The 13,228-nt window shown below is 33.7% G+C and overlaps 2 protein-coding genes and 1 non-coding gene across 4 annotated transcripts; 1 reads left to right on the forward strand and 2 right to left on the reverse strand.

The window, feature by feature from the left end:
- Positions 1-654: 654 nt before the first annotated feature.
- Positions 655-2,548, reverse strand: LOC111240499 (rootletin-like). Its single transcript, XM_022784299.1, has one exon. It carries the CDS (start codon positions 2,436-2,438, stop codon positions 744-746), a length of 1,695 nt encoding a protein of 564 aa, XP_022640020.1. The 5' UTR covers positions 2,439-2,548; the 3' UTR covers positions 655-743.
- A 27-nt stretch (positions 2,549-2,575) lies between these two features.
- LOC106766650 lies at positions 2,576-4,538 on the reverse strand. Its single transcript, XR_002668942.1, has 3 exons — positions 4,227-4,538; positions 3,293-3,474; positions 2,576-2,815 (listed from the first exon to the last, which is right to left on the reverse strand). It is a non-coding gene; the product is annotated as an uncharacterized LOC106766650 (transcript).
- Positions 4,539-5,392: 854 nt separating this feature from the next.
- On the forward strand, positions 5,393-12,841 carry LOC106768619 (protein SPA1-RELATED 2). 2 transcript variants are annotated; one of them, XM_014653859.2, is made up of 9 exons: positions 5,393-5,703; positions 5,873-7,346; positions 8,518-8,675; positions 9,264-10,095; positions 10,771-10,917; positions 11,158-11,475; positions 11,759-11,818; positions 12,032-12,104; positions 12,333-12,841. In XM_014653859.2, the coding sequence occupies exons 2-9, from the start codon at positions 5,919-5,921 to the stop codon at positions 12,350-12,352; spliced, it is 3,036 nt and encodes a 1,011-aa protein (XP_014509345.1). In that variant the 5' UTR covers positions 5,393-5,703; positions 5,873-5,918; the 3' UTR covers positions 12,353-12,841. The 2 variants fall into 2 exon arrangements, with proteins under 2 accessions (XP_014509345.1, XP_014509344.1); XM_014653858.2 differs by having other exon boundaries at positions 12,032-12,841.
- The last annotated feature ends 387 nt before the right edge of the window (positions 12,842-13,228 follow it).

The following is a 13,228-nucleotide window of genomic DNA, read 5'->3' on the forward strand; positions in this document are numbered from 1 at the left end:
GCTTTTTGTTTAAAGATGGGTTTGAATTAATTTACAAGTGTTAATGAAATTTAAATTGTGTTAAACTTGAATTTATTTAATAAAGACGGTAAATGCGGTGCATGTGCTTTAAATGGTGGTGTAAATAGTAAATTGTTCCCGAAGATTAAGGTGTTAATTTTTTTCTTATGGGTAGAGTAGGAGTGAACTTATAAAGAAAATAAGTGTCTTTAGAACTTGGAATGTATCGTTTCTTGTTTCTCTTCCTTTTCCTTCAACACTCTCTTCTCTCTCTCACTTTTTGTCTTTTTTCTCAATGGAATTTCGACTTATAGGATAGCAAAAATGGGTATAGATTTTGAATTGTGAGAGAGTTTTCCAAATTAAATGAAACAAAGGATAAAAAAGAATAATAAAATTAAAATTGTCAAGTTATTTAAAAGATTATGAATAAATTAATAATTTAAAACGATGTTGTGTGTGAAGATGGAACTAGTATATGAAAAAAAATAGAAACGAAACAAGATAAATATATACATATTTATCATTATCTTAAAATCCAATTTAAAAAATTAAATATTAACCATTTTTAATAATATAAGAATTTTAAATAAAAGAAAAATTATTATCTATTAAACAAATATCCAATCTCTATTTGTTCTTAAATAAAAAATCATTACAAATTAAAAGTACAAATTAAGAAATTCTTACTATACTATTAAAATTCAATATACAATATATTCTTCCATTTTTGTTTCTCAAGTCTATGTAATGTTATTTACCCTATTTTTTGTAGCCATATCCTTTAGATAGTTACAACGATCTCTATGAAACTCAATCACAAAACAAAGTTGTCTTATTGCTTCCCTTTTCTTCTCCCCAAGGTTAGCTAAATCTTCTTCTTTCTTTTTCACACTCTTTTCTAATTTTCCCACTTTCTTCTCCAATTGACTCACTTCTTTTCTTAGGTTCAACTTATCTCCTCCTTCCTTGCTCACCTCTGCCTCCAATTTCCACAAATTCTCCCTTAACAACAATTCTTGTTCTTCCTTTTTATCCAACAATTCCCTAAAGTAATTCACATTCTCTCTCATTTCTTTCACCTCCTCATTCTTTTCCATCATCCGATCCTTCATAAACTTAACCTCACACATCATCTTAGTCACACGACTTGCATACTCTTCCAGATTTTCAATTGCTAAATCTAATCCATTTAGTGCAATAAATTCAAACCCATTTGAAATTCTTGTTTTTTCATCTTTATAGTGACCAATTTTCTTTCCTATATCTTTGAACTCTTCCTCGTACCTTTGTTTTGTTATTTTGTAACTATACTTATTTTCGTTATTCAGTTGTTCTGCAACATGAATCCTCTGGTGCAACAACTTTATGTTGTCTTCCATTTTCCTTCGAAACTCTTCTGCCAATTCATTAATTTTCCTTTCCGCAGTTACCTGAACAGTCTTCAATTTACTAAACACAACTTTAGCTTGTTTGTTCTCCTCACTAAGTTGTTCAATCATTTTCTCTTGATCTCCTATTTGGGTTGCCAACTTGGCATTCAGATTTTCCATCCTTGTTAGGCTTTCAACATATTCTTTTTGACTTCGATCGATTTGTTGCTCCAGTTTGTTCTTCTGTTCGTGCATAGTGTCCAACTCTAGTCTCATTTCGTTAAGTTTTGCTTTTAAAGTCATAACTTCCATGGAAGCTCCATTTTCATGGTTTTCATGTTCTCTTATAAAATTAGATAACTCTTCTCCCTTTTGTGTCATTGTTGTTCTAAGTTCATGGTTTCTTTCTTGGAAGACCTTATTTTCCTCTGTTAGTTCTTTAATCTCATAATTCTTGTCTCTTAAATTCTCTTCCAATTCACTTTTCTGACTCATTTGGCTTTCCAAATTTAGTTCTAGATCCCTAAGCCTATAAAGAAGCCTGTTTTTCTCTGCCACCATATGTTTCTCAACCAATCTCATATTAGTTAAATTGTCCTTTAGATTGTTTATCTCAGTAAAATCTTGATAAAGTTGCTCCCTTTGGCTTTCCATCTTGGCTTCTACTTCTTTGTTCACACTTTCCATGAAATTCAACCTTTGTTGCACCATGTCAAGTTTATCCATCAAATCTTCTCTTTGAGTTGATGCTTCACTTTGCTCACATTTTAATTTTTCTTCCATTTCATCTTTCTGTGTCTGCAAGGATTTGATCTCCTGTTCCAACTCACAAATCTTTGCCATCAAATCTGCAATATTGGGCTTTTCTTGGTTCTCATTGTCATTTAATTGTGCCTGCAAATCGAACACCTTATCTTTCTCCTTTTTCAACAACGAATCAAGTTCGACTATTTCACCATTCAACTCAGTGTTCTTCGAGGTCAGATGTTTAACTTCATGTGTTTGCTTTTCAACCTCTTGTTTTAGATCACTTTTTTGTTTGCTCAAGCTCTCAACCTCTTGCATTAGCAAAGTTAACTGTTCTTCAGTTTTTTGTGCTTCAGCATTAGTAATCTCATCTGTACCATCACCTTTATCGAAATCTTGTCTAGGAGTTTCAAAATCAGATTCTGACCTTCTTCTATAACCATCTATTTCTTCTGAAGAAAAGTATTCAGATTCAGAGTCAGATGAAGACACTTTTCTTTTACGAGAAACGGATTTCTCAAATTCTTCAGTAATACGATCATACAAGGCATACATTGATTGATGATTCTTGCATAAGTCTTCTATCAACCCCTTAAATTCTGTCCAGTTTGTGGAATGTTTGAGATTTCCATCTTCTGTATTAAGACTCTCGTTCTTAATAAATTTCAATATCCCAGAAATATTAGTTTCAATATCTGCAAAAAAGAAGAAGAAATACATACATATAGTTCAATTAAGAACTTCAAATATTTTAAAATAAATATATTTTTATAATAGTTTTTGAAAATCTTCAATGTTAAGGAAGAATTTCATCTTCCATAGGTCAATCATCAAGCACACTAACCCCTTCTCACTCACAAATTCTTCGACGTAACCTACTTTCAGTTGCATTTCAATTTCAATTTTTTTTTTCAAGTACCTCAAACTCTCTCATCAAAGAATTACTAATAAAGATCTTCTTTTGTATTATTTTGTGTGCATACTTTATAATTAAAAAAGAAAAAAAACTAATATCCAATAAGGAAAGCTAATTCTGGTAGATATAAACTAAGTTCTGGTAAGTTTTTTTTTTTTTTTTTTTTTTTTTTTTTTTTTTTTGCGTTTATTTTCTAAAGAAAATGGTTCGACATGTTTTAATCTTACTCCAATGTTGATAACAAGTATGTACAAACCTGATCTGGTTCTTTGGAGCTCTTCAACATTTTCAGGACCGATTAATCTTCCAAAAAACTTGATTGCTTTTCTTGAGTGACGATTTGTCATCTTTTCTATGGAACCATGAGCAAATACTATACTTTAAAATAAATGGCTATCAAAGGAACTTTTGTTTGTTTCACAAATGACTATAGGAATCCTGAAATAAAGAGATATGACAATTTGAAATTATATAATGCATATCACAAGTCAGCAAATATAAATAAATTTTAATTACTTTTACTTCATATAATAATGTATTTTTTGCTTAATAAAAAGATATTAAGAGATCAATAAAATTTTATGTATTTAACTATTTCTTTGATAGAAATAGAACATGACAAAAATTGTATAGAGCTCAAAATCAGTCCTACGGATAGAAGGCATCGTTTATGAGAATAACATAGGCACTTGTCAATAGAAGATCACAGATAAGAATCACTGAAAGAAAAACTTAGGTTATAATTAACCTATTTATGTTATCTAAAACATTTTTTGGATATTTTAGGTGATTGAATATATTTTGTATAGGAGTAATGATAACCCTAAATTCAGAAAAGGAATGTATGATATCAGTAGCAGGTCAAGTTTACAACACCAATATACAAATTCTATGTATGTGCAAATGGAATACGCTAACACTTTTTAAAACCAGAAAAGTGTCTGTCATGGATCCATATTACAAATACCAGTATTGAATATTCATTGGTTTCAATAATCTCATTGTTAGAATCCCGTCATAATTTTTATCATACAATCAGATTTATGTTAATTAGATTATATATCCTAAATTAAAATGAGACACAAATGTTACAAATCAAAAGGGCACAACAAAATTGGATTAAGGAAATGAAGAAAGAACAGATCTAATAAGATTTATGTGTTTGCGCGATAAAGATGTGAGAAAAATACCTGTGAGATGTAATTGATTGAGAGATATTGGGAAAGAAAAGCAGAAGATAAAAAGTAAAAGAGTATAATGAAGAAAATTGAAGGAATATCTTGAGCATTTCTTTGATGAGTGGAAATGAATAAGCAGTTGTTATTGTCTTGCCTGGTGAGGGTGATAAAGTAATTTGGAATAAAATGCCCTTTAAGGATTCAAATTATTACGATTCAGTATCCCTTGAATGTTTCGCGCATGATTAACAACATCTAAAAAAAGCTGGTAGGCAAGAGGAAGGAACGTGGAAGAAAGAGAAAATTCAGAAAAAAAAAAATAGGTCTTTTTTTTTCGATTTGAACGTTTGATTTCGTTTTTTTTTTTCGATTATGTTTTGAATGTTTTAATTAGAAATTTAATTTATTGTAACAGTAGGAATTTGAGAGTTCTGATAATTTAAAAACGTTTCTGGTGAATAAAACAGCAGATTAATGAGATTAATGTTGATAAAAATCAGGGATTAGAATGTAAAAGATCATGACCATCAAAATACAAAGAGGTGGGAATTAGTGATCGGTGAACAAAAATAATAATAATTAATGGATTTGAATGTTGTGTTTATGATATTCCAAGTAGCATTAAAGAAAAGGAAAAAATCAAGTGCGGCGCATAGAAGGTTTAAAGGGCCCAATTGTGACGTGGCACTGTGAGAACCACAGACAAAGAGTAAACAAAGATGAAGTTAGAATACTGTTTTTGTTTTGACCAAAATCGGAAAGAAAGTCGCAAATATCAGGAACTAGTGGACGTGAAAGGATTATCGTGCCCTCCAATTTTGCATGTGCACTGTTTCATACCACATCAACGTGGATCATTCACTGCCGTTTCTTAAAATTAAAAAAATACTTTTTAAAATTCAAAAACAGATTTCATTAAAAAACCAAAATTATACTTTTAATATAAACACAAAAATGGATATTTGGATGAAAGTGACAAAATGATATGTTTCGATCAGATAATATTATTTCTATAAAGGGAAGAAATTTGGTATCAAAGAAAAGCTAAGCATAAAAGATAATTTCTCTGTGGATAATTCACTTATTTTCATAAATGGTTATAGTAAATTGGTTTAAACACGATTAAAAATTATGCTGGCTAATTATTTTTAATTATAAGTTAACAAAGTTGAAAGTTGGAATTAAAGTCACGAAACAAACGTTGACTTGGAATTTAGCATGATGTGAATCACGAAGATTTGCACGAAAGTAAGATGTCGTAAATTTGAGTCAAGCGTAACGTCTTATAATTATACCAACTTACGAGGTGAGCGAGAGCGGTGGAAGAAAAACCCACTCATAATAATAAAACCCTTTTCAGCTTTTCGTTTCTGTAGTTTCATTTTGAACGTTTCGGTTTCGTAACCGGGTCGGAAAATCGCATTTCTTCCAAAACAAGTATTTCTGTTTCTGCGGTGAGCTTTTTGGTTTCGCTCCTTCATCCTCTCAGGTTAGTGAATTGCTCTGATTGTTCTTGAATTTTGATTAGTTGATGCCAACATATCTTGTGTATGTTTTTGTTTTTATTATGTTGCTTGCATTTCGTTTGGGAAGCATTCGAGAAGCATGTTTGTGTATGGTGTGTGTGCAATTGCTAATTGTTTAAGTACCTTTGGCAGAACTTGAATCGCTCTGAAAATAATTTCATGTCACGTGGTGAGGGGCATGTGGAATGATAATTTTGACGGCATGGACGAAGAATTGGAGATTGGTGAAGGTGTGCAAGTGCAACATCAGAACAAGGATGATGGCTATTCACTAAACCCTGAATTCCGCGGAATATTAAAACCCCAAGAATATGATGAAATTCCAGAAGATAAGAATATGGCTGAAAGAAGGGAACATTTGCATCCAGGTCTATTTTCTGATGGCGATGGTGGTGTCATGGTTGAAGAGTTAATGGTGAAAAGTTGCAACGGTTCTACCCTAGAAATCGGTACTTTGAACGGTCCAGGGTCTTTGCATGATAGCCGCAGTCCATGGCGGCATAATTGTCAGCCGTTTGCTGATTCGCGTGTGGGAAGGGATTGCATTATAGCTAGAAAGAGTGTTCAAGCTACATCTAGTGCTTGGGAAGATTTTGGGCCCATGTCTTCCCGAGACATATTAGCTAGAAAATCAGTCAATTACGATCATGGCAATGTCGTGCAGCACTTGTCCGCTGATGACCACACAGCTGAGCAAAAGGAGGATGAAGGTGATGCTCGCGAAGTAATGCAAACAAAAACTGCACACAAATCAGGATTTTCAGAGTATTTTAGTAGAAGTACATTGAAGGGAAAGGGTATTGTATGTAAAGGTCCATCTTCTAATGGTTTGAATGTCGTGTCCAGAGATCAGAACCTGATGAAGTCTGGCATTGATATTCAGATGGATTCTAATGCATTCCCGAGCTCCGATTTAAAGATTGCAAAGTCTCCTCATAATGCTACTGTGCCAAGATTTGGTGGGTTTGACACTGATGGTGTGATTTTGAGAGAATGGTTGAAATCTAGGCACCACGAAGGAAGCAAAACAGAGCATTTAAGTATATTCAGAAAAATTGCAGACTTGGTTGGCGGTTTTCATTCTCAGGGAGTTGCAATGCACAATCTGTACCCTTCTTATATTAAATTGCTACCATCCAACCATGTTATGCATCTTGGGTTGCCAACTCAGAAACACAAATTAGATAGTGTTGCGAATTCTGAAGTTCTTCAGCTAGAGACTTCCCTTATTAGAAAAAGGCTGTCGGAGAAAGTAAAATCTTCCTCTCATAATTTGCGGATGAAGAAACAGAAGTTCGGTGACAATGTTAGAGTTGCAGGTGATAAGAATCAGTGCCCTCCTATGACTGACTTGTATCATCAAATTGCCAATGATGTTAAAGTCAATGCAGTGGTATCACAAGATCATTGCAATGAATACAAGGAAGATATCCAATTTTCTAAGCATAATATTAGGAGACCGTCTCGCCTCCCTCACATATCTAATGCAGGTCAATTCCAATTGACTTCCTCAAACGAAGGATTGGAAGAAGAATGGTATACAAGTCCCGAGGGTGGTTGCACAATATTATCAAATATCTACTGTCTGGGGGTCCTTTTTTTTGAGGTGCATAGTCCAGATGGTGGATGCCCTCTTTATTAAATTAATTCAATGTTCACTTTCTCTGCTATATTCTTGACTTCTTAAAACTAACGTGTTTCTAAGAGTACACGTGTGGGAAACATGCTTTGTCTGTACTTGGGGGGCAGGGTGGGGGGTATGTCTTCCCTTCTTTTGAAAATTAGCTTGCAAACATTGTTGCTATGGAACATTGGTACTCTATACCCTTTCTCTATAAGAACCTAGAGATGATTCGAACTTAAATAACTAAATAACTGATGCTTGTTCTGTTTCAACTCTCAATATATTTGGATTCATTAACATTAAGTGAATAATGAGACAATTGGCCTGTAATTTTCAGTTTGTTTTGGGCTAACTTCGTGCTAATTTACCGTTTGTTTGCACTTTAAGCAACTGCAATATGTAGTCTTTATTTTGATGCCTTTTTATTCCTTATTTACACTGTCCATTCTTCAGTCTTACATTAGTATTGCCCTCTCGTTTGCATAAGCTATCTTTATAATGTTTTGGTATGATTTGAACTGGATGCTGAATATTTGCCAGACACAATGTTACTTCCTCTTTAGAAGAAGCTATGCCGTGAAATTTACTCTGTACATTTATTGTTGTTGTTTATAATTATTTCCTTATTATTGGTCCTGATTATCAGCTGATTTATTGTAATAATTTCCTTATGATTAGTTTTCCTAGTTACTTTAAAACAGTGATTTGATCTCAATATTATGGGATCATTTAATTTTTTTTTTTACTTTGATCACGTCCAGAAAACAAAGATGGCATGATTTACACCCAAATGTACTGACATCTTAAACCATATTTATGTTTTCATTCTATTAATGGTTGTCTAGACGGCCTAGATCATTTCTTGCTTATTCATCCAAACATCAACCTGGTGATTATTAATTGATTTTTGTTTGTATGTTATTGTCTGCTTTGAACATTGCTATGTCATTCTGGATTGATGAAACTGATAGTTCTGGTGTTTACCTCAAACCTTTGCAATCAATTAACTGTTGTTGTAAATTTAATCCGTTAATAGTTTTGACTGGGATTTTTTTTATTAAATGCTACTTCTTGGTCAATTCATACTGAAACAGTACAGCAAATGAGTTTACATATAGTTAAGGACTGATTATTTTTTCGGTCTTTCTTTCAGTTATTTAATCATTTCGATTCAGAACGAACACATACTGCTGCAATGTCTGCTCTTCGTGGTAGGATTCTTCCCTCAGCTTTCCTATCAGAGTATCCTAAGGAAGCTGCATTTTGCCTTAGGATGCTGCATCCTGAACCATCATCACGTCCAACAATAAGGTAAGGCTGAAATCTTTTGTATTAAGTTACCTAAAATCTTGTGCATTATAGTTACTGGACTTCGGAGATCTTGGCAAAAGAATAGGCAGTTAAGGAGTGAAGGGGAAGAAATGAATTGGCCTGCCGGGCAGCCTGAGAGTGGAGAGGCAGATAAGAAGATCCTGAACACATGCAAGTAGCAGGGGATGTAGATAAAAAGTTTCTGAATATTGTATGTAAAAGAGATAATAAAGAAATGTGTGTTATTTTTAGTAAGACATTAGAGTACAGTCATAAGCACAAAAGGAAATCAACGAGATCCCACATTTAAATTCATAGCTAGCATGCAAATGTTGACACGTGTTACATATCTAAAACATGCTATTTAACGGATACGATGGGAGAATATGCGGAGAGAGAAGGGAGGACTAATAGAAATTGAGCTCTAAAGGAGGTTTACCTTAGGCTCAATTTTCTGAGAGGGCTTCTTTTCTGATCTTGTTCTAGAACTATTTATGAGTTTTGTAAGGAAGTTCCATTTTCCATACATGCTATATCTACCAAAGACAACTATGATATCCTGAAGTCATTACTTATTTTGCATAACAGGGAGATTCTACAATCTGACGTGATAAATGGAACAAAAGTGGTGGACTGTGAGGAATTACTCTCAAGTCTTAACCAATATGACGCAGAATCAGAATTGCTATTGCATTTCCTCATCTCTCTGAAAGAGCAGAAACACGTGGATGCCCACAAATTGACTGAGGAAATCAGATGCATGGAATCAGATATAAAAGAGGTGGAAAGAAGGCATGATTTGAGACTATCCTTGGCTTCCTCGAGCTTGAAGAACAACTCGTCCTGTGGAATAGAGGGTGTATCTCTTCTCAAAGAAGCTTCAAGTGCAGAAATATTACCACCAGTATACACAGTTTCTAAAGAAAATGAACTGAGACTGATGAAAAATATGTGCCTACTTGAAAATGCTTACTTTTCTATGAGATCTACAATTAAGCTTCCTGGAACAGAAACAGCAACCCGCCCAGATAAAGATGTGCTGAGAAATTCTGACAACTTCTGTGTAGCTCAAAAAGAAATGGAAAAACATACAGATACTTTAGGAGCTTTCTTTGACGGTTTGTGCAAGTATGCGCGTTATCAAAAGTTTGAAGTGCGGGGCATACTAAGAACTGCTGATTTTAACAATCCAGTAAATGTAATCTGTTCTCTGAGTTTTGATAGAGATGGAGACTACTTTGCTGCTGCTGGGATATCGAAGAAAATAAAAGTTTTTCAGTTCGATGCAATTTTCAATAACTCTGTCGACATCCATTATCCTGTAGTTGAGATGGTAAACAAATCAAGGCTAAGTTGTGTTTGCTGGAATAGCTACGTCCAGAACTATCTTGCCTCCACAGACTATGATGGTGTAGTTAAGGTTTGTATGGCTTGCTCACTAGATTTGATGCCATTTGAATTATTGCTAACATCATTGGCATACATTCCTTGCTGTATCCGTGAGTTACATTCTGGCATATGCAGTTTCGAATCAGCATGTAATGGTTTTATCTCCATGGGTCTAGTAAAATTTTCGCTTGCATATTTGAGATTAAATTTGTCCAATAGGTGAGTTTTTTATACCTTTAAAGATGGGACCCATACCTTGTGGATAAAATTTAAGAGAAAATTTGCATGGAAATTTAATTTTTTATTCCCGTTTTCAAGATATGTCGAACTAGCCCTAAAGGGACGAGTGGAGAACAAAAATATAATTTTGTCAAGATTGGCATCCAAATTTTAAGTAGATGATTAGTAAATTAGCCTGTAATTTTGACCTCAACTTATAAGGATGATGATGCCCAATGGCGGGCTTTATTTTAATTCAAAGATGAATTGCTTTTTAACTTCTTTATTGTAGTATCCTAGAGTACGGGTCCTATCACGTAGAGTTTGTCTAATAAACAAGAACGATATCATCACCTCTCCGCCATAAAAAAAGAAAAAAGTTTGAAATTTTTTCCCGTAGTATGAAAAAGGCTACTATTTCTTGATGAGTGATATGTTCTTATTTTCAGCAGTACTAATTGCATTGCCTAAATGGATGCATTTTCAGCTATGGGATGCCAATACAGGTCAAGAGTTTTCTCGACTCACCGAACATGAAAAGAGGTCCTGGTCTGTTGATTTCTCTATTGTATGCCCTACTAAATTTGCCAGTGGGAGTGATGACTGTTCTTTGAAACTGTGGAGTATCAATGAGGTACGCTTAAGCTCTTTAACCTGCATACACAGTTTAAGGCAATTCTGCTTAAACTGTGAGAATTTGCTTGACCGGAAAAGGGTAATTAATTAGAGAAACTGGGGCCAGTATTGCTTGTTTTCTCTCAAGTTGTTATGGCATTTATGGATAGGAACTTGGTTAAAACCACAGCAAAAATTAACTTGACAATTTCTGCTTACAATTGATCCAGAGCTAATAAAATGTAAAATTATTTTGCAGAAAAACAGTTTAGGCACAATAAGGAATGTCGCTAATGTCTGTTGTGTTCAGTTCTCTGCTCATTCATCTCATATGCTGGCCTTTGGATCCGCGGATAATTCGGCTTATTGCTATGATCTTCGCTTTCTTAGAACCCCTTGGTGTGTTTTGAGTGGCCATCGTAAATCTGTAAGTTTTGTCAAATTCTTGGACTCTGAAACACTAGTTTCTGCATCAACCGATAATACCTTGAAGATCTGGGATCTCAATAGAACCTCTCCTGTGGGTCGGTCAACTAGTGCTTGCAGCTTAACTCTGACTGGACATACCAATGAGAAGGTAAGATTTTATATTTTTTAGCTCTGATTGTAAATTATCTCCATGGCCTCTTTAAGGGCCTGTTTGTCACACACCTCGAAAATAAGATTTAAAAAAGGAAAAGAAATTCACTTTTTTAGTATGTTAGATGAAGATTGTGATGGTCTGACTAAGTAGTGAAAAGCAAATTTACAAAATTCAGATTTACCTGTCAAAATATTATATATTGTTAACTACTCTGGTGAGCGACTCCTATGGATTCACGTCAGAAAGACTGAGTTGAGTACACCTCTTGCTATTGCAGAATTTTGTGGGTTTATCAGTTGCTGATGGATATATAACATGTGGTTCAGAAACAAATGAGGTATGCATTTTATAAATTTGTAAGACGGCCTTTTAAGTTGCCAAATACAAAAAAAGTGTTATACTATTATTATCCATTTAGGATTTTTTAATCATTGAAGTTGTTTATCATCTATTCAACGTTCACCAATCTCTTTGAAATGGGAGCACACATCCTATTCCGTAATTTGTATATGCACAAATTTTGCAGTGATATCTATGTATGGTCTTGCAGGTCTATGCCTACTATAAATCTTTTCCCATGCCAGTCACTTCGCACAAGTTCGGGTCCATTGATCCTGTTTCTGGTAAAGAGACTGATGATAACTATAGTCAATTTGTTTCAAGTGTGTGTTGGAGAGGGAAATCAGACATGCTTATTGCAGCTAATACAAGTGGATGTATAAAAGTTTTACAGATGGTTTGAGGGGAAGCTTGCCCTTGATAAGGGCACCCTTACTGTTTGTACAGTCATAATATATAGTTTTAGTGTTTCACCCTTGTCACTCAAGTCAATGCCATCAATTTTCTCGCAGTTCATCTAAAATTCTGTTGACGGCACGACTTCTCGTAATTCAGGCATAATTATGAAGAGAAAAAGTCACAATATTAACCAAGATGTTCGGTCTGGCTTTTGTGGAAAAGGCTTGTTACACAAAGAAAGTCGAGGAGGATGAATCTAAAAAAAGGAAGCAGATTCATTGTGAAAAGATTAACATTTCAGAATGGACATGGCAGGAGTTTCTACCAACTTTTAGATTCAAGATTAAACTCCATATCTCTGCACGAAGTATGAAGTGTATGTAGGTTGAAAGCAGCTTCACTAACAGACAGTTTTCGAAGAAAAACCATCTTGAATTTCCCCCGGTGTTTAGTCAATGACGTATACTATTTGGATCTATTGCGGCCAAATTCATCACTTCATCCAACAAATAAATCTTGGGCCGTGTTGCTAAATTTTTTTACTAGAACTTATGCATTTTAATTCAATTTTTATTAATTAAATTAGAATAGGTTGAGTTACAAGTTGTATTTTTTGCTAAAATGTGTAATTTCAAAATATTTTGTATTATAATTTTTTAAGAAAATTAGAGAATTAATACTTTATATATATATATATATATATATATATATATATATATATATATATATATATATATATTAAGATAATAAAATGATAGAATAAATTAAACAATAATTATACTATGATTGACTAATGAAAACACCAGCTTCAAATGCATGTGTATTGACTTCTCCTTTTTTCTTACGATAACTAAGGGTAAGATTGTTTAGACACTAAAAACAGTTAAAAAAAAGATATTGTGAAGTATTTTTGACATCTGGTTGCTTTAATTTTGTAATTTTGCATTGTGTAAAGTTTTGAGGCTACTACCTCAAATTTATTACGAGATGGATATAAATCTAAGCATGG

Source organism: Vigna radiata, chromosome 7 (assembly GCF_000741045.1).
Source record: "Vigna radiata var. radiata cultivar VC1973A chromosome 7, Vradiata_ver6, whole genome shotgun sequence".
In the NCBI taxonomy this organism is placed as follows: domain Eukaryota; kingdom Viridiplantae; phylum Streptophyta; class Magnoliopsida; order Fabales; family Fabaceae; genus Vigna; species Vigna radiata.

Excerpts from the sequence above, each read along its gene's own strand:
- LOC111240499 (XM_022784299.1), bottom strand. The coding sequence starts at position 2,438 with ATGCAAGAGGTTGAGAGCTTGAGCAAACAAAAAAGTGATCTAAAACAA.
- LOC106768619 (XM_014653858.2), top strand. The coding sequence starts at position 5,919 with ATGTGGAATGATAATTTTGACGGCATGGACGAAGAATTGGAGATTGGT. Across the intron at positions 10,096-10,770 it reads ACTATGATGGTGTAGTTAAG|CTATGGGATGCCAATACAGG; the intron begins GTTTGTATGGCT and ends ATGCATTTTCAG. Across the intron at positions 11,476-11,758 it reads CTGGACATACCAATGAGAAG|AATTTTGTGGGTTTATCAGT; the intron begins GTAAGATTTTAT and ends TTGCTATTGCAG.